Here is a 21,601-nt window from a genome sequence, read left to right as displayed (position 1 = left end):
ATCTATAGCATTTATAAGAGTAGTAGTAAAATACAGGTTCTTATATCCATCAAAAGAAAAGTAATATATACGGGGATAAAAAATTATCTGGGTCCTAGGTCTGCCATTAAAAAAATCTTTTGTGGGGATCCCTGGGTGGCGCAGTGGTTTAGCGCCTGCCTTTGGCCCAGGGCGTGATCCTGGAGACCCAGGATCGAATCCCACGTCGGGCTCTCGGTGCATGGAGCCTGCTTCTCCCTCTGCCTTTGTCTCTGCCTCTCTCTCATTCTCTCTCTCTCTGTGTGTGACTATCATAAATAAAAAAATAAATAAATAAAAAAAATCTTTTGTGGGATGCCTGGGTGGCTCAGTGGTTGAGCGTCTGCCTTTGGCTCAGGTCATGATCCAGGGGTCCTAGGATCATCCCACGTCAGGTTCCCTGTGGGGACCCTGCTTCTCCCTTTGCCTGATGTGAGCAGACTGTAGGAGTCCTTCACCACTGTATAACCAGCAACTGGCACACAGCATGCACTCAAAACAGATTGATTGGAAAAACTGATGCAAACGTGCTTTTATGTAGAGAGCGAATTATTGAGGTTTCTTGTTGATGTGAAGAAACAAACAGCACTCTGACCGGAAAGGTAATGCAAGAGGGTTGTTGGGTATGGATTGAAAAGAGGGAAAATCACTATTAATTAAAGGAAGACTGAATTTTGCCCAGATTTGTTTCATGAAGTGCTACAGTGAAACTTTACTGTCTATATAAAATACACATTGAAACAATACAGGAGGATTTCAATAACCAAAATAACTGTACAAAAAATAAACAAATTTACTTTATTAAGTTACCACTTCAGTCCTTTAGACATTGATTTGTTTACAAAAATATCAGTTTGAAATACATTACTGAAAGTGAGTACACACAATAAATAGAAAATTGGGATGTATGGTGCTAGAGACCTATCGACCAACTTATCTTCATCCGTCGCCCACTGCTGTAGTCAAAATTTGACATACAATTAGCATTACCGAAAGAGTAGTCAGAGTATCTGGAAGAGGGCTGCAAACTACAAGAGAAGTAAGTAGCTTAAAGCTCTGGACCACTCACCAAAAAAAATATTCACTGTTTATCTAGGAGTTAATGTCACTACACATGGTACTGAATTACCTATTACCCATTAAGAACAATTTAAAAATAAGAAAGTGCCAGGGAACCTTCATTAACAGTATTTTTAAGTCAAAGTTTACTTTAAATATCTGATGATTACTCAAATATCCTAAACCAAGAGGCAAGTCCTATGACAATAAGTTATAAATAGTCTGAATTTAATAACTTAAAGGTGATACGGTTAATATAATACATACTATGTGAACATCTCAACTAAACTCTTTCAAATAAGGTGATAATTAAAGGGTTTAAATTTAGTTTCAATTTCTGCTAAGAGTGATGTCCATATTCTAGCAATAGGAATGACATCCCATTATTGTAAATATGCTAATATATACATTACTTTGAATTACACTTGATTAAATTCTATATACATGTGGTTCCATATTCCAAGTGCAAATTCTCAACGGTGCAGGTTTATAATCAAAGCTGTGTTTAACAAATGCTCTCTGACTTCTGAAAGCAAATGAAAGCACTTCCTAAAAGTGAATACACTAAAGTTACAAGTAGGTGACCAGTTCTTTTTCCTTTTACGTGTGATGAACTTCATGAAGCATTAATTCCCGAGGTATATTTGTTTCTGGACCATACAGCTTACATGCTCTTCTTTCAAAGGCAGCTACCATCTGCTTTACAACTTCATCGAAAAACAGTGTGGCAAGCTGAGAGTGTAGAAGGGAGCGAAATTCGAAAGAAATCTGTAGGAAAATGTTGATTATTTTAGGAAGATCTTTTACTCAATCTCTACTTAGGGTGGTGGTACATTGTGAAATGGCCTGCTTGGCCAGTATCTACCACACAGCTGTAATACAGGTGTAGCTAGCTGAGATTTTTTAACATTCCTCAGAAGATGGAGATTTACTTTCCACAATGAGCAAAACTACTACTGGCAATAAGCTTAAGTAAACAAGGCCAATGAGTTTCATTTCAAGACATAATCTGCTTTTATTAAGTTAAAGAAAACTGCAAAAAAGCTGAATAAATACCATATGACTCTGGCTTCTTTTTAATGTGCCCCTTTTAGATCTATCCTACTTCGCCTATAAAAGAGGGAACTAATCCTTCTGACAGTTATTCCTATGAGAAGTAGCAGCAGGAAGAGGAGATTGATCCACTAAACAGATGGGGTAAGTGATACAACCTTAAAGTCGACAATGATTTAGAACTTCATTTGTATCTCCTCAAGACATAAGTCAAGGCAGGTGGTTTGAGAAACAGTATTTTTGGGCCAAATATCCACTAAATTTTAAAACTGCTTTAATTTTTCATTTTGGGGGGTAATTTTTCATTGAAGTAATTTCAAATTTATAAAAAAGTTGCAAAAATAGTACAAAGATGTCTCTCATACTCATCACCCAGATTTCCCCTTTTTAATGTCTTATATAACCACAGTGCACTTATTTTTTTTTTTAAAGATTTTGTTTATTTATTCAGAGAGAGAGAGAGAGAGAGAGTGTGTGTCACAGGCAGAGGGAGAAGCAGGCTCCACGCAGGGAGCCTGATGTGGGACTCGATCCCGGGTCTCCAGGATCACACCCCGGGCTGCAGGTGGCTCTAAACCACTGTGCCACCGGGACTGCCCACACAGTGCAATTATTAAAGCCAGGAAGTTAAGAGAGAGTTAATGCTACTAGATAATAACACTAATATATAATCTACACAGGCCTTGGGCAGCCTGGGTGGCTCAGTGGTTTAGCACAGCCTTTAGTCCAGGGTGTGATCCTGGAGACCCGGGATTGAGTCCCCTGTCGGGCTCCCTGCGTGGAGCCTGCTTCTCCCTCTGCCTGTGTCTCTGCCCCCCTCTCTCTCTCTCTCTCTCATGAATAAATAAATAAAATCTTAAAAAAAAAAAAAAAACCTACACAGACCTTAAACAAATTTCCCCAACTGTCCCATTAATGTCCACTAATTTTTTAATGTTTTAATGAAGACAACTCAGGAAAACAAAAACAAAACTCCAGAGCTGACAACAGTAGCACATAGTAATTTAATCAAAATTATGACTATTTCTTGAAATGCAATGCCTGAGTTGCAAATACAGCTACCAACTCATGTCTTATCTGTTCAAAAAAAGCCTTAAGTGCCTTTAGGTTTTCTAGAGCTAAGGTGATGTGAACAAGAAAACCCTATATTTTAAAAACATATTTTCCAGACCCTAGATTTGAAAAATGTATTTTCGGGATCCCTGGGTGGCGCAGCGGTTTGGCGCCTGCCTTTGGCCCAGGGCGTGATCCTGGAGACCCGGGATCAAATCCCACGTCGGGCTCCCTGCATGGAGCCGGCTTCTCCCTCTGCCTATGTCTCTGCCTCTCTCTCTCTCTGTGTGTGTGACTATCATAAATAAATAAGAATTTTAAAAAATGTATTTTCCCCCTTTGCACTTTATTTCTGCATCATAAATCAATATGTAGATTTCATTTGGGGTTAATAAACAGTTATTAAGCTCTTACTGAAATCATAATATGTGTCATATAATCTATGGACCTGTAAAAATTAGAAAATAGAGAAGGAATAGCTATTCAAGGTTTTCAAGAAAAAAAAAAAGAAGATTCATTAGTATTCTTTCTTATAAAGTTGGTGTAAAAAAAGGCATTCAGTATTCAGAAAACTGGGATTTTCGGAAAGCATCTTTTAGTAATCACTATGCACATAATATTAATTACAGCAGCTGGGTTCTAATCAATGGATTATACCTTCTTTACCAGCTTCACCTGATACTTGGAACAAACCAAGGGCTGTATGAGACTTACTGAAAAATCCAAGGTACAAGTTCTTGGGTAGCCAGGAAGACCAGGACTAAAACGCCAAACAGTCTCCAAATGATTGAAAAGCTTCCCATCCGTACAGGATGCCTAGAACAAAATGAAAAAATATAACTGCAGTAAAATACACTTAGACTGTCCAGAATCTACAACTGAGGATGATTTTTTTTTTTTAAATTTTTAAAGATTTAATTTTTTTAGAGAGTGAGAGAGAGCGCTTAGGGTGGGGGGCAGTGAGGAGCAAAGGGAGAGGGAGAGTCTCTTAAGCAGATTCTGTGCTGAGTGTAGCTACACAGGGCTTGACCTCATGACCCTGAGATCATGACCTGAGCTGAAAATGAGAGTTAGCTGATTAATCAACTGCACTACCCAGATGCTCCAGGGAGGATTGCTTTTTAAAAATATGTTTGTAGGTCAAATCACAGGTGTTAAATATGATCTTATTTTCAGCTTGGTACTAGGAAGTGACCTGCAAATATAGGTCATTTTCTTTTGTCCTGGGATCCCCAATATTTTCAGTTCCCCCCTTCACTGCTGTGCTTAGAAATTTCTCCTCCAGCAGCAAAACAGGCAGTGATTTTTCTGGAAGTTTATTTCCAGTCTTGCCACTTATAAGTAATCCTGAACAAGTTAATTCTCTGTATCATATTATCTTTTATCTATAAAAGAAATATAATACCTATTTTATACCAATCATTATGATATAGCTAAAATATTTATAAGATATCTGGCACAGATCCCAAGCATGATTCTAGAATTCTCCTTTCCTACCCAAAGATTTTTCTCTCCTCAGTCACATTTAGTCTTTCCTTTAGTCATTATTCTCTATTTCTAAGGGGATTCACGGTTCCAGTTTTCCTGAAAGTCTGGCCCTGACCCATGTCCCTAATCCATTGATTTCTAAGCTGTAATCTCTTCAATGCTCATGTTTATTTTCTATGTGTATGTACACACTGAAACATGATACTCAGTGATGTTATATGGCAGTGCATCTTGATATTTCTTTTTCGGTATTATTAAAAAGAGGCTGGTTGGGACCCACCAAGAGTTGCCTCCTGCAGCGTGAAAAATGGTGGCCAGATTCACAGTCACTGGCAGATTGTTAGGACTGGTTATGACTTTGAATGAAGTTTAGCTTCTCTACTTACCATTCTAAGACGCTATCTGGGCCTTAATACTAGTAGACAACTGACCTCAAGAGTATCTATCACCTTCCTCAGCAGCAAACCATCTTTTAGAACCTTGTTTCAAAGTCAACACCGCCATCCCCAATTAAGCTTTAAGTTTTCAGCTCTTTTGGCATATTCCAGGGCCAATAAATCATCAAGCCTCTCTACCCATTCTTCTTTTTCTTGAGAAAGAGAGTGAGAGAGGGAGTGCACTCGCGAGCAAGGGGTGGGGGGAGGGAGGGCAGAGAGAGAAGCCAGGTGCCCCTACCCTTTTTCTTTGATAACTTCTTTCCCTCAACAGTTTCTGCTGTCCCTCCCCTGAGCCTATGCACTACAGATTAGCAAAAAGGACTTGCATCTATCAGTAAACTCTTTCCCCCCAGAGTGTACTTATTCTTCCCTAGCTATCGCCTCCCTAAACACAAAATGCAGGATTAATTCTGACTGTATCTGGATCTCTCCAGATAGTTTAAACTGGAAGCCAAAGAGCTTAAAATATATTTACAGTTTATTCCTCACTTCTCCTGCAACTAAACTCTTTTGAGTCAATTATCAGATGAAAACAAGGTAGAATCATTATAAAGAAAATTAACTGCATTCATACTAAAAAGCATTTACACAGACATGCTCTAAAAACAAAAACAAAAAAACACAAAGACATGCTCTATTTTTACACTCATAAAAAAATATTTTAATTGTTAAAATAGAAATCAATGAATGTTTTAAAATTTATTTAGACATGATAAAATAAGTCATCAAAATGCTAATGGGGCGCCTGGGTGGCTCAGTTGATTAAGCATCTGCCTTCAGCTCAGGTCATGATCCCAGGTCTGAGGACTGAGTCCCACATTGGGCTCCCTGCTCAGCAGGGAGTCTGCTCTTCTCTCTCTGTTGCTCCCCCTGCTTGTGCTCTATCAAATAAAAAAAATAAAATCTTTTTTTTTTCAAATGCTAATAGCTAACTTTACTCACATTATGCTAAGTTACTGGAGAAAAGTGAAAATTTTTTTCAGAGGGTTCAGTTTTATATGTAGTTCAATAATGACCGTCTAATTTGTTTTTAAAGATTTTATTTATTTATTTATTTATGAGAGACACAGAGAGAGAGAGAGAGAGAGAGAGGCAGAGACACAGGCAGAGGGAGAAGCAGGCTCCATGCAGGGAGCCCGACATGGTACTTGATCCTGGGTCACCAGGATCACGCCCTGGGCTGAAGGTGGCGCTAAACCGCTGAGCTCCTGGGGCTGCCCTGACCATCTAATTTGTAAAAGCTTCAAAAATCTATTACAAAATCTTATTTCAGTTACCCAACTTTAAGGCAATATATTCCTCCCTTCTTCACAATCACGTAAGAAGCTTATAGGAGGTGTGCCTGGGTGACTCAGTCAGCTAAGCATCTGACTTTTTTTCTTTTTAATTTATTCATGAGAGATACAGAAAGAGACACATACACACACACACACACACACACACACACACACACACACACAGGCAGAGGGAGAAGCAGGCTCCATGCAGGGAGCCCAACGTGGGACTCAATCCCGGGTCTCCAGGATCACACCCTGGGCCAAAGACAGCGCTAAACTGCTGAGCCACCTCGGCTGCCCAGCATCTGACTCTTGATTTTAGCTCAGTCATGATCTCAGGGTCATGAGATCAAGCCCCATGTCAGGCTCTGCACTGAGCATAGAGCCTGCTTGGGATTCTCTCTTAAAAAAAAAAAAAAAAAAAAGCAGCTTATAGGAAATTTTTTATTTTTATTTTTGCTTATAGGAAATTTAACAATGAAGGAGAAATAGCTATTGGGAATGCTCACTGCAATATACTCACTTCTTCTAACTACTTTTTCACAAAATGCGACAGTGCTGTATTCATATCAATAATCTAGCCCAAGGGGCAGCCCTGGTGGCTCAGCGGTTTAGCGCCGCCTACAGCCTGGGTGTGATCCTGGAGACCCAGGATCGAGTCCCTAGTCGGGCTCCCTGCATGGAGCCTGCTTCTCCCTCTGCCTGTGTCTCTGCCTCTCTCTCTCTCTCTGTATGAATAAATAAAACCTTAAAAAAAGGGAGAAGTGGGCTCCTCACAGGGAGCTCGATGCAGGACTCAATCATCAGACCCGGGATCATGCCCTAAGCCAAAGGCAGATGCTCAACCATTGAGCCACGCAGGTGTCCTGGACCCACAGATTTTTAGTGTGTTTTTTTTTTTTTTTTTTTTTTAGATATTGCTAAAGGTTTCATTACTAACAGCAAAGATACTAACCACAATAGGAGGTGTTATGAGGATGACCAATGACTGGTTGTTCTGACTGAACTGACCCAGACCATAAAAACTATGACAGGTAAAATGTTTATACTGTGACCCAGGCAGTAATATTCACTGAACCATTGCCTTTATTAAATCTGCTGAAAACCTTCAAGAGTTTCTGGTCATTACAGATTTATGTGCACTAGAATTACTAACATATCACAAGCATTTTTGGGGCAACTTATAATTTGCAGAAAAAGTCACATGGTTTCTGCTGCTCCCATGGTTATAATGATATGTATTCTATGCCACATGCATGTATTAGGTATTAAAATCTAAAACGTGAACCCAGGGACAACTGAAGGATGAACACATGTAGGTGTGTGGTTACTCTCAAACATATCTTCAAGGGCAGCCCTGGTGGCTCAGTGGTTTAGCGCCGCCTTCAGCCCAGGGCGTGATCCTGGAGACCTGGGATCGAGTCCCACGTCAGGGTCCCAGCATGGAGCCTGTTTCTCCCTCTGCCTGTGTCTCTGCCTCTCTCATCTCTGATGAATAAATACATAAAATTAAAAAAAAAAAAGAAACATATCTTCAATAAATTAGCACATTTAGCGAGGTAGCTTATTTTAATGGAAAAATAGCTTCGGAATCTGACATGTATAATGTAAATTTGCATAAGGTTCTTAATTTCTCTAAGCCTCATAAAATTGAGATACCAATGATCATTTAATAGATGTTACTATGAGGATTTTTTAAAAATATTTATTCATTTGGGGGAGAGAGTGTGCACACAGAGGGACAGAGGGAAAGAGAGAGAAATTCCAAGCCGACTCCATGCTGAACGCACAGCCTCAAGTAAGACTCAATCCCACGACCCCGAGGATCACAACCTGAGCCAAAAGCAAGAGTCGGATGCTCAACCGACTGCACCACCCAAGTGCCCCAGAAGATTTTTTTTTCCTGATAGTTTCTCCTTTCTCGTTGGCAGTGCTGAAAGTTGCCAAGATTATGAGGAACATCGCCGGATCTGCAATAACCCAAGAACAAAGCAGTGAGACGCTCATAAGCATAGACTCTCATGACTCCCATCATTGTAGTACTGGTGCTGAGGATACACAAAGATGTAAATGAGGCGCTCCCGTTCACTCAAGTAGCTCAACTTTGTCAAGCAGAAATCCAGATGAAGAAGTAAATTTTCTTATAAAATGGTAAGAGAAAGCATGTACAAAGCCCAGAGGAATCGCCAGAGCAGGACTGATTATATAAGGAAAGGGGGGAAAGAAATACCAGGCAAATTTGAAGGATTACTAGGCAGAGACATAAGGTCACTACAGGGAGGAGTGAGGAATATGCAGACACAAGGCTGTGCAGTAAGTGCTGTATAGTGCATTCATGGAAACTGAAGACAGAAAGTACTGCCTAAACATTAAGTGTAGTTTTTTTTGTATGTGTTGGGGAAGGGGTGGGAGTGATAATAAAGCAGAAGACAATCTTGTATGTGTTAAGAAGCAAGGGAAGGTGTGTCTACTTAAAAAAAAAAAAAAAAAAAGGGCCAGCAAAGGGAAGAAAAAAAATCAGGAGGAGAAAATTGAAGTTTTCTTTCCCCCCCACAAGAGTTCTTTTACTTAGATGCAGCATAACATATGAAGATTTAAGTTATAAGAGATTGAAGTCAGGAAATAGAAAAACATTTTATGAGATATTCACTGGTGTCAGAAAGACAGCCAGTCTTGGCTCTGTAGCTTTGGGCAAGTTGTTTAATTCTTCTAAGCCTTAATTTGCTCAACTGTTAAGATGGAGAACAGTAACATTTGAATCTGGAAGGGCTGTTATGAAGATTAAGTGAATTAATTCAAGCAAGCACTACAAAGAATTTGATAAATGTTAGCTATTGGATGAGAGGCAGTGCAGAAGAACTCCAAAACTATGAGAAAAACAGGTGGAAACATTCAGCAAGGTAGAGTCCCAGTGGAGCACAGCCTTTTAAGTGGAGTTCAAGTTTGAGAGTAAGACAAGCGTAGACTTTAAGCTTCACTGGATAATAGACTCTCTCTGGTATAAGAGTTGCCACCTCCTTCAACGCCTAACAAGGAGCTGACAAAGGCACTTAGCTCTGGCCAATTACTAAGAAATGATATTCTGTGGGCATAAAAGACAACTAAGCTTTAAGTCTTTGGCCACCAAACTCTAGGAATTCAAAAGAACTCTATGGAATTCTGTCTTTTTGTGTGTTTAAACCTGGGTACCATTTCAATTCAATGGCTCCTCTTCTGACAAGGGTCAAGATGATCAATATAATACATGTAACAACACCTGGCATTTGATAGAATCAACATTTGGGAAATACTTAAATACAACAAAACCAAAACTATTACCTTTACCAAATGTGGTTTCACCAAGGTTACTACTGATGTATAGCGCTCCAAAACAGGTGGAAACCCAATTTCTAATCGTGTTTTGCAGTATCCGGTTCTCTTTGATATTACATCTGATTTTTTGCACCAAGGAACAAAATGTTTGTAATCCTCCATTCCTGATACCACATCATACATTTCCTGCATAGAATATCTTTTAAAAAAAAAATAGAGAGAGAGAAGTGTTAGCTGCACCTAGTTATATGACATATGTATACTTTAAATTGTATACGAACAAAACTTCGGGTGTATGCATGAGCAATAAATCATTTGGCATACATGCTAAGCCACACACCGAAACGAAGGACTTCAAAGCAATACGAAAAAATAAAAGGTAGCTAAATATTTGTATTAAGCAGAGGTCATAATCTGGCATACCACAGGTTGACTCTGGCTTACAGATGTGGCTTTTGAAATTTTAATTAGTGGCATTTAAAAATTGAGGGTTTAAACAAAACAACAACTAGAAGCAACTTAAATATTTATCCGTTGATAGACATTAATAAACGCTTAATAATAAATGATTAATAAATTATGGTATATCCATACTGTGGAACTCTGTACCAGTTATTTGAAAGAATTAGGATCCAATATATACTTTATATATATATTTTTCAATATATACTTTAAAGTTCATTTCAACTTATTTATTTACTTTTAGTAATCTCAACACCCAACATAGGGCTCAAACTCATGACCCTGTGATCAAGAGTTGCATGCTCTTCTGACTTAGCCAGGCACCCTCTCTTTGTTTTTAAAGTTTACTTATTTATTTATTAAAGATTTTACTTATTTATTCATGAGAAACAGAGAGAGAGAGGCAGAGACACAGGAAGAGAGAGAAGTAGGCTTCCCACGGAGAGGGGAGCCCAATGAGGGACTCAATCCCAGGATCCCGGGATCACAACCTGAGCCAAAGGCAGATGCTCAACCATTGAGCCACTCAGGTGCCCCTAAAGTTTATTTTATTTATTTTATTTTTTAAAGGGTTTTATTTATTTATTCGTGAAAGACACACAGTGAGAGAGGCAGAGACACAAGCAGAGGGAGAGGCAGGCTCCATGTAGGAAACCTGACATGGGACTTGATCCCAGGACTCCAGGATCACGTCCTGGGCTAAAGGCGGTGCTAAACCGCTGATCCACCCGGGCTGCCCTAAAGTTTATTTTTTTAAAGATCAAATATACACGTTAGAACTAAGGGATTTATCATCTATTGTTATGTGAAATAAAAACATATTACAAAGCAGACAGGATATGGATGGTTCTAGTACCCATTTAAGAAAAATTATAATACTGTATTTCCCACTTTTAATCATTTGATGTTTATTTTTCCTGAAACATGTTAACAGAATATCTATAATGAAAAACTATTTTTAAAGCCCTAGAAGGGGGATCCCTGGGTGGCGCAGCGGTTTGGCGCCTGCCTTTGGCCCAGGGCGCGATCCTGGAGACCCGGGATCGAATCCCACATCGGGCTCCCGGTGCATGGAGCCTGCTTCTCCCTCTGCCTGTGTCTCTGCCTCTCTCTCTCTCTGTGAGACTATCATAAATTAAAAAAAAAAAAAAATTAAAGCCCTAGAAGGACCGAGATTAAACAATTAACAGTTTTTAATTCAAGAAAAAAGAAGTAGGAGTAAAGATAGTATATTGTTAGGTTTTTATACAAGCATGTAATATTTCTGTAATTAAAAAAGAAAGATACTATTCTAGAACACAAAAAAAGGAAACCTTTGGTTCTCTTTTTTTTTAGTTTTTTTTTTTAATAAATTTATTTTTTATTGGTGTTCAATTTACCAACATACAGAATAACACCCAGTGCTCATCCCGTCAAGTGCCCCCCTCAGTGCCCGTCACCCATTCACCCGCCCCCTTTGGTTCTTTTTATAAGCCAGCATAACACCCTACAAACCTGAACAAAGAACAGAAAAAATAAAATCTATAGATCAACATCACCTGTGATTACTGAGGCAACAATTCTAAATATCAGCAAATAAAATCCAGAAATACATATAAAAAAAAGCCATTAACAATCAAATGTAACTCTTTTAAAGATGCATGGATGGCTTAATACTAAGAATTATATTATTACAACCATACTAGCCAAAAGAAGAAAAAAGAAAAACTGTGTAATTCCCTCCATAAATGGTCACATACCAAAATCATTCATTCACATTAGAGTTAGAAATAAGACAAAGATGCTAGTTGTCATTGTTACGTAACATTGTTCTGAAAATATCAGTCGATGTAATTAAATCAGAGCATGAGGGATCCCTGGGTGGCGCAGCGGTTTGGTGCCTGCCTTTGGCCCAGGGCGCGATCCTGGAGACCCGGGATCGAATCCCATGTCAGGCTCCCTGCCTGGAGCCTGCTTCTCCCTCTGCCTGTGTCTCTGCTTCTCTCTCTCTGTGTGTGACTATCATGAATAAATAAATAAAATCTTTAAAAATAAATAAATAAATCAGAGCATGAAATATGAGGCATACATGTGGAAAAGAATTAGGTGAAATTTTCAATTGGCAGGTCAATCAGTTGAGAAGAGAATTCAGAATTCAGTAAAATAATCTGTCACAGAACTTTAAAAATTAATGTCTTTCTTATACTAATAAGAACCAGATAGAAGACAGTAGCATAGAAATGTAAAATCACTACAAATAAATTCAACAAAAAAACTTCAGAGCCTAAATGGAAAACAAACAGAAACAACAGTCTACGGCTACATGTTAAAGAAGAGTGAATAATGATAGCATATTAGATAATACGTATTAAAGACACATATTATTCTTTTTTTTTAATTTTTTGATACGTATTATTCTTATAAAGACTCAACACTGTTAAAACAGAATTCATCTCAAAATGATGATATGGTATTTTAGACCACCACTATGGACAGACCAACATGGCAGGTCTATAATTCTGTCTCCCCTGCTCTTTTTTAAAGACTTATTTATTCATTCATGAGAGATACAGAGAGGCATAGAGAGAGGGAGAAGCAGGCTCCCTGCAGGACTCGATCCTAGATCCCAGGATCACACCTCTGGTTCAGGTAGTCGTTCAACCGCTGAGCCACCCAGTTATACCTCTGTCCCCCCTTTAACAAGTACATGGTCAGCATCAACCAGGCCATGCCCTACAACTACCCCGTACACCTTCCAAATGACAGGAACATGGTCAAGGTACCCAACCGCCCCCAGAATCCCCCTGGGCCCAAGCTTGGAGTGGCTGAAGAAACTGTGAGCACCTCTAGTGGCAGGGAAGACACCTCCTCCCAGTCGCCAATAAAATGTGAAAAGGGAAAAATATGTATATACAGTAATTTAAACAATCACAATCTAAATTACAAAAGGGAAGCTTTGGAGTAAGAGAAAATGAGTCTTTACGTATATTTAAATTAATCTTTATGATCATGAAATGAGGCCCGCAGCAGAGGAAAGGGAAAAAACCCTACCTCCTAAGTTTTTAGTGACTTTGAAAATAAATACTAAAATAAGTCCCATGAAGAAGTATGAAACCTTGCAGCCTGAAAGCTGGTTGTTCTAGAAGTAGTCTACAGCAACTAAGAAAGCGGTACAGAAAAAAAAAAAAAAAAAAAAAAAAAGAAAGAAAGCAAGCAAGCAAGCAAGCAAGCAAGCAGTACAGCATAGGGGTCAAGGGGATAGACTTTGTAGTCAGAAAGGACTGTGCTCAAATACCAACCCTAAAACATAAAAAGCCACATGACCCTGTGTAGGTTAACAGCTCAGTTTTATTTTCTTCATCCGTAACTGAAAAGTATTTCCACAGGGTTCTTTTGAGGGTTAAGTGAAATAGTTTTAGCATAGTGCACAGTGATTAATAAGCATTTAATAAAGGGGTGCCTGCGTGGCTCAGTTGGTTAAACATAGGACTTCAACTCAGGTCATGATCTCAAGGTCCTGGGATGGAGCCCTGCACTGGGCTCCCCACTCAGCGGAGAGTCTGCTTGTCCCTCTGCTTCTCCCCTGCTCATGCAGGCATGCACCCCCCCTCAAATAAACAAAATCTTTAAGTAAAGTACTTAATAAAGAGTAGCTAATATTATGTGTTTATGTCAAATACAGGGAAAAAAGATGATGACTGGATAAGATCAATTTGTAATAAAAAAAAAAGAACTTCAGCATAAGAAAGACTAAGGAAGTAACAATAAATAAATATGGTGGGGAAAATAATCTTAGGAATCCTGACACTTAATGTGCATTATCTCCATAAGCTTCAGTTTCCTATCTCTAAAATGGAATAACATTTGGTTATCAGTTGGTGGCTCAGTTGGTTAACTGTCTGTCTTTGGCTCCGGGCATGATCCCAGGATCCTGGGATCAAGCCCGGGCATGGGGCTCTCTGCTCGGCGGGAATCTGCTTCTCCCTCCCTCTGCTCCTCTCCCTGGGTCATGCTCTCTCTCATATAAATAAATATCTTAAAAATAAAATAAAACAGGATAACAACATCTAGTTTACATGGCTATTGTGAGAATTATTTATTAAAGATTTATTTATTTATTTATTTATTTATTTATTTATTTATTATAGACAGAGAGAGAGAGAGAGAGAGAGAGAGAGAGAGAGGCAGAGACACAGGAGGAGGGAGAAGCAGGCTCCATGCCGGGAGCCTGACGTGGGACTCGATCCCGGGACTCCAGGATGGCGCCCTGGGCCAAAGGCAGGCGCTAAACCGCTGAGCCACCCAAGGATCCCCTACTGTGAGAATTAATAAAACAGTAAATATAAAACACACAGCAATACCTGTCAAATGAAAGATACATAGTAAAAAGAAGATACTAATAGTGATTCAAAAGTAAAGCAGACCAATTCACTATCTTTTTGTTGCCATTTCTTCTTTTCACAGATACCAGCTCTGGCAAAGACATCTATCTATCCAATAATGCAGGCTCACTTTACATGGTATTGTTACTGGAGGCTACTATTCCCAGTCCCTTTCTTACATTTAGTTGGGATTACATGACTATTCTTGCCAATAATCTCTTCCAGACCAATAAGGTTTAGAATCAGGTATATCTTTTTAAGCGACTCTGAGGATTAAGGAATTACAAAAGGCACAAATTAGATGGAGCCTAGGTTCCTAAACTGCTGCCCATGGATGGGGAATACCCACTTGAACTTTCTTATGCAAAGAAAGAAAGAAATTTTGGGGTTTTACCTGTACAACTGCTAGTATCAGCTGAACCAATACAGTGACTTAGCCAGTAATAAAGGTAGTTTTAGTGACAAAAGCTGAGTCTGCTCAAAGTTCTTTACTACAGAAAAGTCAGAAGGAAAAACCAACTGAAAAAAAATGAAATGCACTTTTACAAGAATTCATGTAATATTTAATGGCTTGTTGAGAATTAAGACCCCCTTGTAGAAATTCTCATATGAATAGATGCTGTATTTCTGGTTTATCAGAACTGCTGTCTCCCCATTCTCTTTTGTATATACTCTTAGATCAGGGGCCAAACCTGGCCCATTGCCTGGTTTTGCAAATAAAGTTTTATTAGCACAAACCCACACCCATCCATTTATTACATATTATCTACAGCAATATGTCTTTTGGGCTACAACTACAATGACAGAGTAGTTGCTACAGAGACAGTATGGTCCACAAAACCTAACAGATTTATTCTCTGGTCCTTTATTTATTTATTTTAAAAACACTGTATGTATTTATTTGAGAGAGAGAGGAGAGAGGAGAGAGACAGAGAGAGAGAGAGAGAGAGAGAGAGAGAGAGGAGAGAGAGAGAGTGCGAGAGCATGCACAAGCAGGGGGAGCAGCAGGCAGAGGAACATTCAGCTCCCTCCTGAGCAAGGAGCCTGGCACAGGGCTGGATCCCAGTACCCTGGAATCATGGCCTGAGCCAAAGGCAGACACTCAACTGACTGAGTCTGAGCCACCCAGGTATTCCCATATTTACTATCTGGTCCTTTGCCAACCTATTTTCTAGGTGGTAGGAGCCTCTTAGGACATTAGCATGTTATTTATCTATGTATGTCTATACATGAGGCAGCTATATAAACATTGAGCCCAACATACCACTAATGTTGCCTCTATAGAAACAGACTGTACAAAAATGCAAGTCATAATACACAGTTCAATTATTTCCTTTACATGTCAAGGCTTAAATCTATCCTATAAAGTTACCATGTAACTATGCTCATTCAACAAATATTTATAAAACAGCAAAAGCTACAGCAAGGCCAATCTAGAAAAACCAAAGCTTATTCTATAAGAAGAAAATCCAGAAAAAAAAAAGTCATGATGTTCTACAGAAAATTGTGAACATACGTTTAGCAGAAATCATATACAAACCCTATAATTCTCCTTTCTGAATATTCTTTTCTTTTGTTTATTAATGGTGCAGCGATTTTGAAGAAAGTTCTTGCATATATCTCCTTAGGCAAAATTGAGGTATGTAGTGGAAGAGTTCTGGTCATCAATATACCACAGGAAGCTAAATATCTAAAAAGACAAAAATTACCTCATTTAAAGCAGCACTGAAAATTAAGAGGAAACACAAATTACAGATGTAAAATACTATCACACTTTTTTTTTTTTTAAAGTAATTTCTACATTCAACATGGGGCTTGAACTCATGATCCCAAGATAAAGAGTCACATGCTCCACCAACTGAGGCAGGCTGGCATCTCAGTAACTATCACACTTTCAGAGGGCTTCACAACATTAGAATATTCCTGAAAAAAATACACACACACACACACACACACAGTTGTGCACACATGCATGCATAAGCACACAGAAAAAAATAATTTTCTTGAGTACCACAAAGAAAACTAAAAATAGTATCTCAGTGTTAGAAGTTTCTGGCACAAATGGTATCTTTCCCAGAAAGTTGGCTTTCAGTCTACAGTCACATATTTCAACATATTCTCCCCGTACATTTGCTAGAATATTGATCACCTATTTTTTTTTTTAAGTAAACTCTATACCCAATGTGGGGCTTGAACTCATAACCCTGAGACCAAGAGTCACATGCTCTACTAAGCCAGCCAGGAGCCCCTCATCATCCATCTTCTAACTCATCTCTCCAGGCTGTCTTCCCAGCTAGATCCACAGAGATTTCTTAATTCTTTTTTTTTTTTTTTTAAGATTTTGTTTATTTATTCATGAGAGACAGAGAGAGGCAGAGACACAGGCAGAGGGAGAAGCAGGCTCCATGCAGGGAGGCCGACGTGGGACTCGATTCTGGGACTCCAGGATCACGTCCTGGGACAAAGGCAGGCACTAAACCGCTGCCTCCCAGGGATCCCAGGTTTCTTAATTCTTGATCTACTCTAAGATTTGAGATTGGAGATCTCATGGTCCTGTTGGAACTGTTGCTCTGTTCTCCTTTACCTTCCAAACTCCATTTCAATTGCATATATGTAAAAACACATGTCAAGGAAATTAGAATGTTCCCTGTCTTGGGTACTTCTAAATATAGATGCTGGATACATATTTTTTTTTCAAATGAATATCTTTTATTTTCCCTAATGAGATTATTGCATAACTATTTTATACTACTATTCATGTATTAGTTTACATAGTTATTGAGCTCTTGTTCTGTGCTAGGCACTAGAGATACAATAGCAAAAATAAAAATTAACTTTGAGGATTACTATGCAGTTGAGGATTAAAAAAAAAGTGCTAAGAAAGAAATGGTGGGAACATGTCATTGAGAGCTCCTTTAGATAGGACAGTCTAGGAAGTCCTCTGAGGTTATATTTCATCTGAAACATAATGGAAGAAGTTAACCATGTAAAGAGAGAAACAGGTATGTATGTACATAAAGTGTGTGTGTACACATAGGAGAAGTAGGGGGCATTCCAAGTAGTAGGGGAAAAGCCTGGCAGTAGCCAAAGACTGAAAAAGACTAAGTGTAGCAGCAGTAAAGCAAGCCAGGGGAGTACCATGAAATAATGATAGATGGGTTGGAGCTGGATCATGCTGGGAATTATCAGCTGGAATAAAGTAATTTGGAATTTATCCTTGGGATGCCTAGGTGGCTCAGTGGTTGAGCATCTGCCTTTGGCTCAGGGCATGATCCCAGGTCCAAGGATCAATAAAATACAATTTTTTATTATTTTATTTTTTAAAGATTCCACTTTTTTATTCATGAGAGATACAGAGAGAGAGAGAGAGAGAGGCAGAAGGAGAAGCAGGCTGCATACAGGGAGCCCGATGTGGGACTCAAACCCGGGACTCCATGATCACGCCCTGAGCCAAAGGCAGGCGATCAACCACTGAGCCACCCGGTGTCCCAATAAATATATATATATTTTTTTTAAAAAGCAATTTATCCTCAATGCGAAGCTGTTGAAGAATTCTAAGAGTGTTATTTCATTAAATGAAATCTTCAAATTATTATTTCAAACAGTATTTTTAAGAGATTTATTTTAAAGAGAGAGTGTGTGTGCTGGAGTGGCAGAAGGAGAGGGAGTGAGAGAATCCTTTTTTTTTTTTTTTTGAGCGAGAGATTCCTGAAGCAGACTCCATGCTCAGTGTAGAGCTCAAGGTGGTGCTTGATCCCAGGATCCTGAGAGCAGAACCTGAGCCAAAATTAAGAGTTGGCCACTCAATCAACTGAGCCACCCAGGTGCCTCCAATTTTTTTTTAAGTATTTATTATTATTTTTTAAATGGAGTGGAGGTTGGGAAAGAACCGAGGCACCCAAACCCCCTTTCCATGAGCCTCTCCCAGGACACTGCCAACGTCCGGGTATGGACCTGACATTCTAGCTCCATTCGCTTTCAGGGCTAGTTGATTTGGCAGGTAAATTGTTACACACTCCTTAGTGGACCCAAATTATTTTTAAAACAGGGAATAGATGGTCTGGTGAAAGCTCCTATGTCATCATATATATCATTTGCCTTTTAAAGTAGGACTTACTTATAAGTAAAGGTTCTTTAAGGACATAAACTCCCTACAATTCCCCTGAGGAGGAAGTGTCAATCAAATTAAACAAAGAATGGTTGAAGAAATTGGGAATATTCAGCCAGAAGATAGAGAGGATACCTGAGGATATGGACCAAAATGTAAAACAAAAGTCCAATTGGATGGAAAGAAATTTGGGGTCCATAACAACAAGAGCGAGCTTTTGAACAATTAACACTCTTTATAAAAATTAGATGGGCTTATTCCAGAGGCAATGAAATAGAAGTCAATGAAAATGGTTAAGCTAAATGCTGCACAACTATTAATTAAAATATAATGGAAACGAATAAAACATATTAACTATATGGATGAACTTATTGGTGCCTTTTAAGACTAGGATTCTTATATATCCAGCTGTAAATAAAATTGCAAAAAAATGAATTGAGAAAATACAGTAAAACAGGACAGTTTTGTGAATTCTAGGTTTCCTAGGACATCACAAGTAGTATTTGATTTTATAATGATGGTAACAGCATATATATTTTTAAAGATTTATTTATTCATGAGAGACACAAAGAGAGAGGCAGAGACACAAGCAGAGGGAGAAGCAGGCTCCATGCAGGGAGCCCGACATGGGACTTGATCCCAGGTCTCCAGGGTTAGACCCTGGGTTAAAGGCGGCGAGCCACCTGGGCTGTCCTATGTTCCCATTTTAGATAGATTCATCTCCTAGAGAGATTAAAAGTGTTAGTGTTCCCAAAAATCTTTAAAAATATGATTTATGGGACGCCTGGGTGGCTCAGTGGTTGAGTGTCTGCCTTCAGCTCAGGGCATGATCCCAGGGTCCTGGGATCGAGTTCTGAGGTTGTATTGATTACAAAAACCAAATCTGGTATACAAAATACCTAATCACATTTCCCTTTTAAGACATTCTTTAGATGACTTTGTTGTAACATTTTTACCTATTGCCCCCACTTTTTGCATAGATACCTTGTTACCTGTTATTGGAAGCAACTATGTGACAGCGATTAAGCACACTTAATTTTCTGATAAATCAGCATCAGAAAAGGCAGCATCTCTGAAATAAACCTTTATTTTAAAAAGATAAGGCTGTTGCCTCTGAAGAGGTGAACTGGTGGTCTAGGAAGCCTACTTTTCACTGTACACAGTTTTGAATTTTGTACCAAGTTTATATAGTACCATCGCTCCAAGGACTCCCCTTCTCCCTGCCCCAAAAAACCCACAAAAAACCTTACACAATCTGATTACAATCATAAAGGAAACACCTGTGTTTAGAGCAAGCTAATAGTTTTCCCAATGAATTTCCATACTATGGTTATAAGCCCCGGATAGTACATCCATTTTCACACATTATCAAGAGTAATTTCTTCAATTGCAGTGAGGAGCCATACAGTCATGTGTATCATTAAACCATTAAATTAAAACTGAATCAGATGAAGGACAGCTTTTTGTCACTAACCTTCCAATACTACATCCCAAACACTCCACTAGAATAAAGGCCAGAACCTATGTTAACCTATGTTAATACATTTCCGCCTAAAAATGAGCTCATAAACTCCCTCTCTCTTCATCATTACAAACAGTAAATGTGTGTCTTGGAATTTAAGCCTTAATTTGATCTTTTTAAATTTTTTCTTAACTTGATCATTAAAACAATCACATTTTTTTCCCCTAAAAGTAACAGTTTTATTTGCCAGCCAGCATTTTACAAGAGTAACACAAGCAGATCCAAAGCCTGATAGGCTATATGCTGCTTAGAATTACTTTCTCAGGTTTCTTTTCTTTCTCTTTCTTTTTTCTTTCTCTTTCTTTCTTCTCTCCTTCCTTCCTTCTCTTTTTTAAATCTCAGGCTGTTTCCTTAAGCAGGACTAAACGATATGAGACACTATTTTATTTCAATCTCAACCAACATTTGTCTAAAAGCACCTAGAGTTGGCTGGGGTTTGGTGTTTGAGAAATTCCTCACTAAATCTAAATTCCTGGAGTTCCAACGTTGGTGCTTTCTTCCCTTCCTCTCGTACTGTTTACAACCGAGGACATTTTAAACACTATATAATTTTCGGGCATAATTCATTACAAAGTCATTAGTAAGAAGAAAAAAAAAAAAACTAAGCGGGGGAAAAAAAAAAAAAAAAAGTATGGAATCATTCCTATCTCCGCCTCCGCCCAGCAGAAGGGAACCAACCGGGAAAACCGAGGGCTGGTTCAAGGTTACAGCGGCTCTAAGTTACATTCGGGGGACGGGGGTGGGGGTGGGGGCGGGGGCGGGGGTGGGGGGAGGGGCGGGGGGCCACGTTAGTCTCGCGCGAGCTCGGGGCGCGGTCCCAGGCCCCCGCCGGAAGCAGGTCGGGCCGCCGGGCGCGGAGGAAGCTCGGGGGGCTGCGCGCCGCCCACAGACGACCCCGCCCGGCAGCGGGCCGTAGGGGAGCCCGGAAGAGCCCCGACTCCCCGTCGCCGAGCTGCTCTATCAGCCGCTGCTGCGGCGGCTGAGGTGGCTCGGCCCAGGACGGCCTACCTGTCGCCGCGGCCCCCCCACGCCCATCGCCGGGGACCTTCTCCCTTCAGAGACGCGGAAAGGCATCCGGCCGGGCCGGGCCGCTCCGCCCCTAAGTCCGCGGTCCCACCCGTCGCCGCACCCCCCGTTATTACCTGACGTGCCGCGCAGGCCCCTGCGCCGGAGCCGGGGTTCCGGCCGCTGCCGCTGCCGTCGGGCGGCATCCCGAAACTAGCTTTCTTAGCGCCCTCTGACCGGACCGAGCTGCCATGATCGTTTCGCCGAAGCCGGCGGCCGCCTCCGGGACCAGGCGGACGGCGCCGCCCTCCCCGCCGACCGGCTCCGGCGCCTTCCAGCCAATCGGCGGGTCTCTTGGGCCGCCAGACACGCCCCCTCCTCCCACCCCGAAAGCGCGGAGCTGACGTCAGCCCCCACTGACGTCAGGCCCTCCGTACACGCTCGCG

At 40.0% G+C, this 21,601-nt stretch overlaps 1 protein-coding gene across 3 annotated transcripts; it reads right to left on the bottom strand.

Annotated features, from left to right (window-relative positions):
• Window positions 1–802: 802 nt before the first annotated feature.
• COQ10B (coenzyme Q10B) lies at window positions 803–21,525 on the bottom strand. 3 transcript variants are annotated; one of them, XM_025441871.3, is made up of 5 exons: window positions 21,293–21,516; window positions 16,061–16,210; window positions 9,704–9,896; window positions 3,898–3,999; window positions 803–1,845 (listed from the first exon to the last, which is right to left on the bottom strand). In XM_025441871.3, the coding sequence occupies exons 1-5, from the start codon at window positions 21,406–21,408 to the stop codon at window positions 1,678–1,680; spliced, it is 729 nt and encodes a 242-aa protein (XP_025297656.1). In that variant the 5' UTR covers window positions 21,409–21,516; the 3' UTR covers window positions 803–1,677. The 3 variants fall into 3 exon arrangements, with proteins under 3 accessions (XP_025297656.1, XP_025297657.1, XP_035566689.1); XM_025441872.3 differs by lacking the exon at window positions 21,293–21,516 and adding an exon at window positions 21,159–21,268; XM_035710796.2 differs by lacking the exon at window positions 16,061–16,210 and having other exon boundaries at window positions 21,293–21,525.
• Window positions 21,526–21,601: the final 76 nt, after the last annotated feature.

Source organism: Canis lupus, chromosome 37 (genome assembly GCF_003254725.2).
Source record: "Canis lupus dingo isolate Sandy chromosome 37, ASM325472v2, whole genome shotgun sequence".
In the NCBI taxonomy this organism is placed as follows: domain Eukaryota; kingdom Metazoa; phylum Chordata; class Mammalia; order Carnivora; family Canidae; genus Canis; species Canis lupus.
The sequence above is the reverse complement of the archived record's forward strand: the minus strand, read 5'-3'. Positions and strand labels throughout refer to the sequence as shown.

Coding starts and splice junctions, on each gene's coding strand:
- COQ10B (XM_025441871.3), bottom strand. CDS start 21,408: ATGGCAGCTCGGTCCGGTCAGAGGGCGCTAAGAAAGCTAGTTTCGGGA. Junction 9,897..16,060: donor TCAGAAAGGAGAATTATAGG/GTTTGTATATGA, acceptor TTTTTTTAAAAG/ATATTCTATGCAGGAAATGT. Junction 1,846..3,897: donor CTTGTACCTTGGATTTTTCA/GTAAGTCTCATA, acceptor ATTTTCCTACAG/ATTTCTTTCGAATTTCGCTC.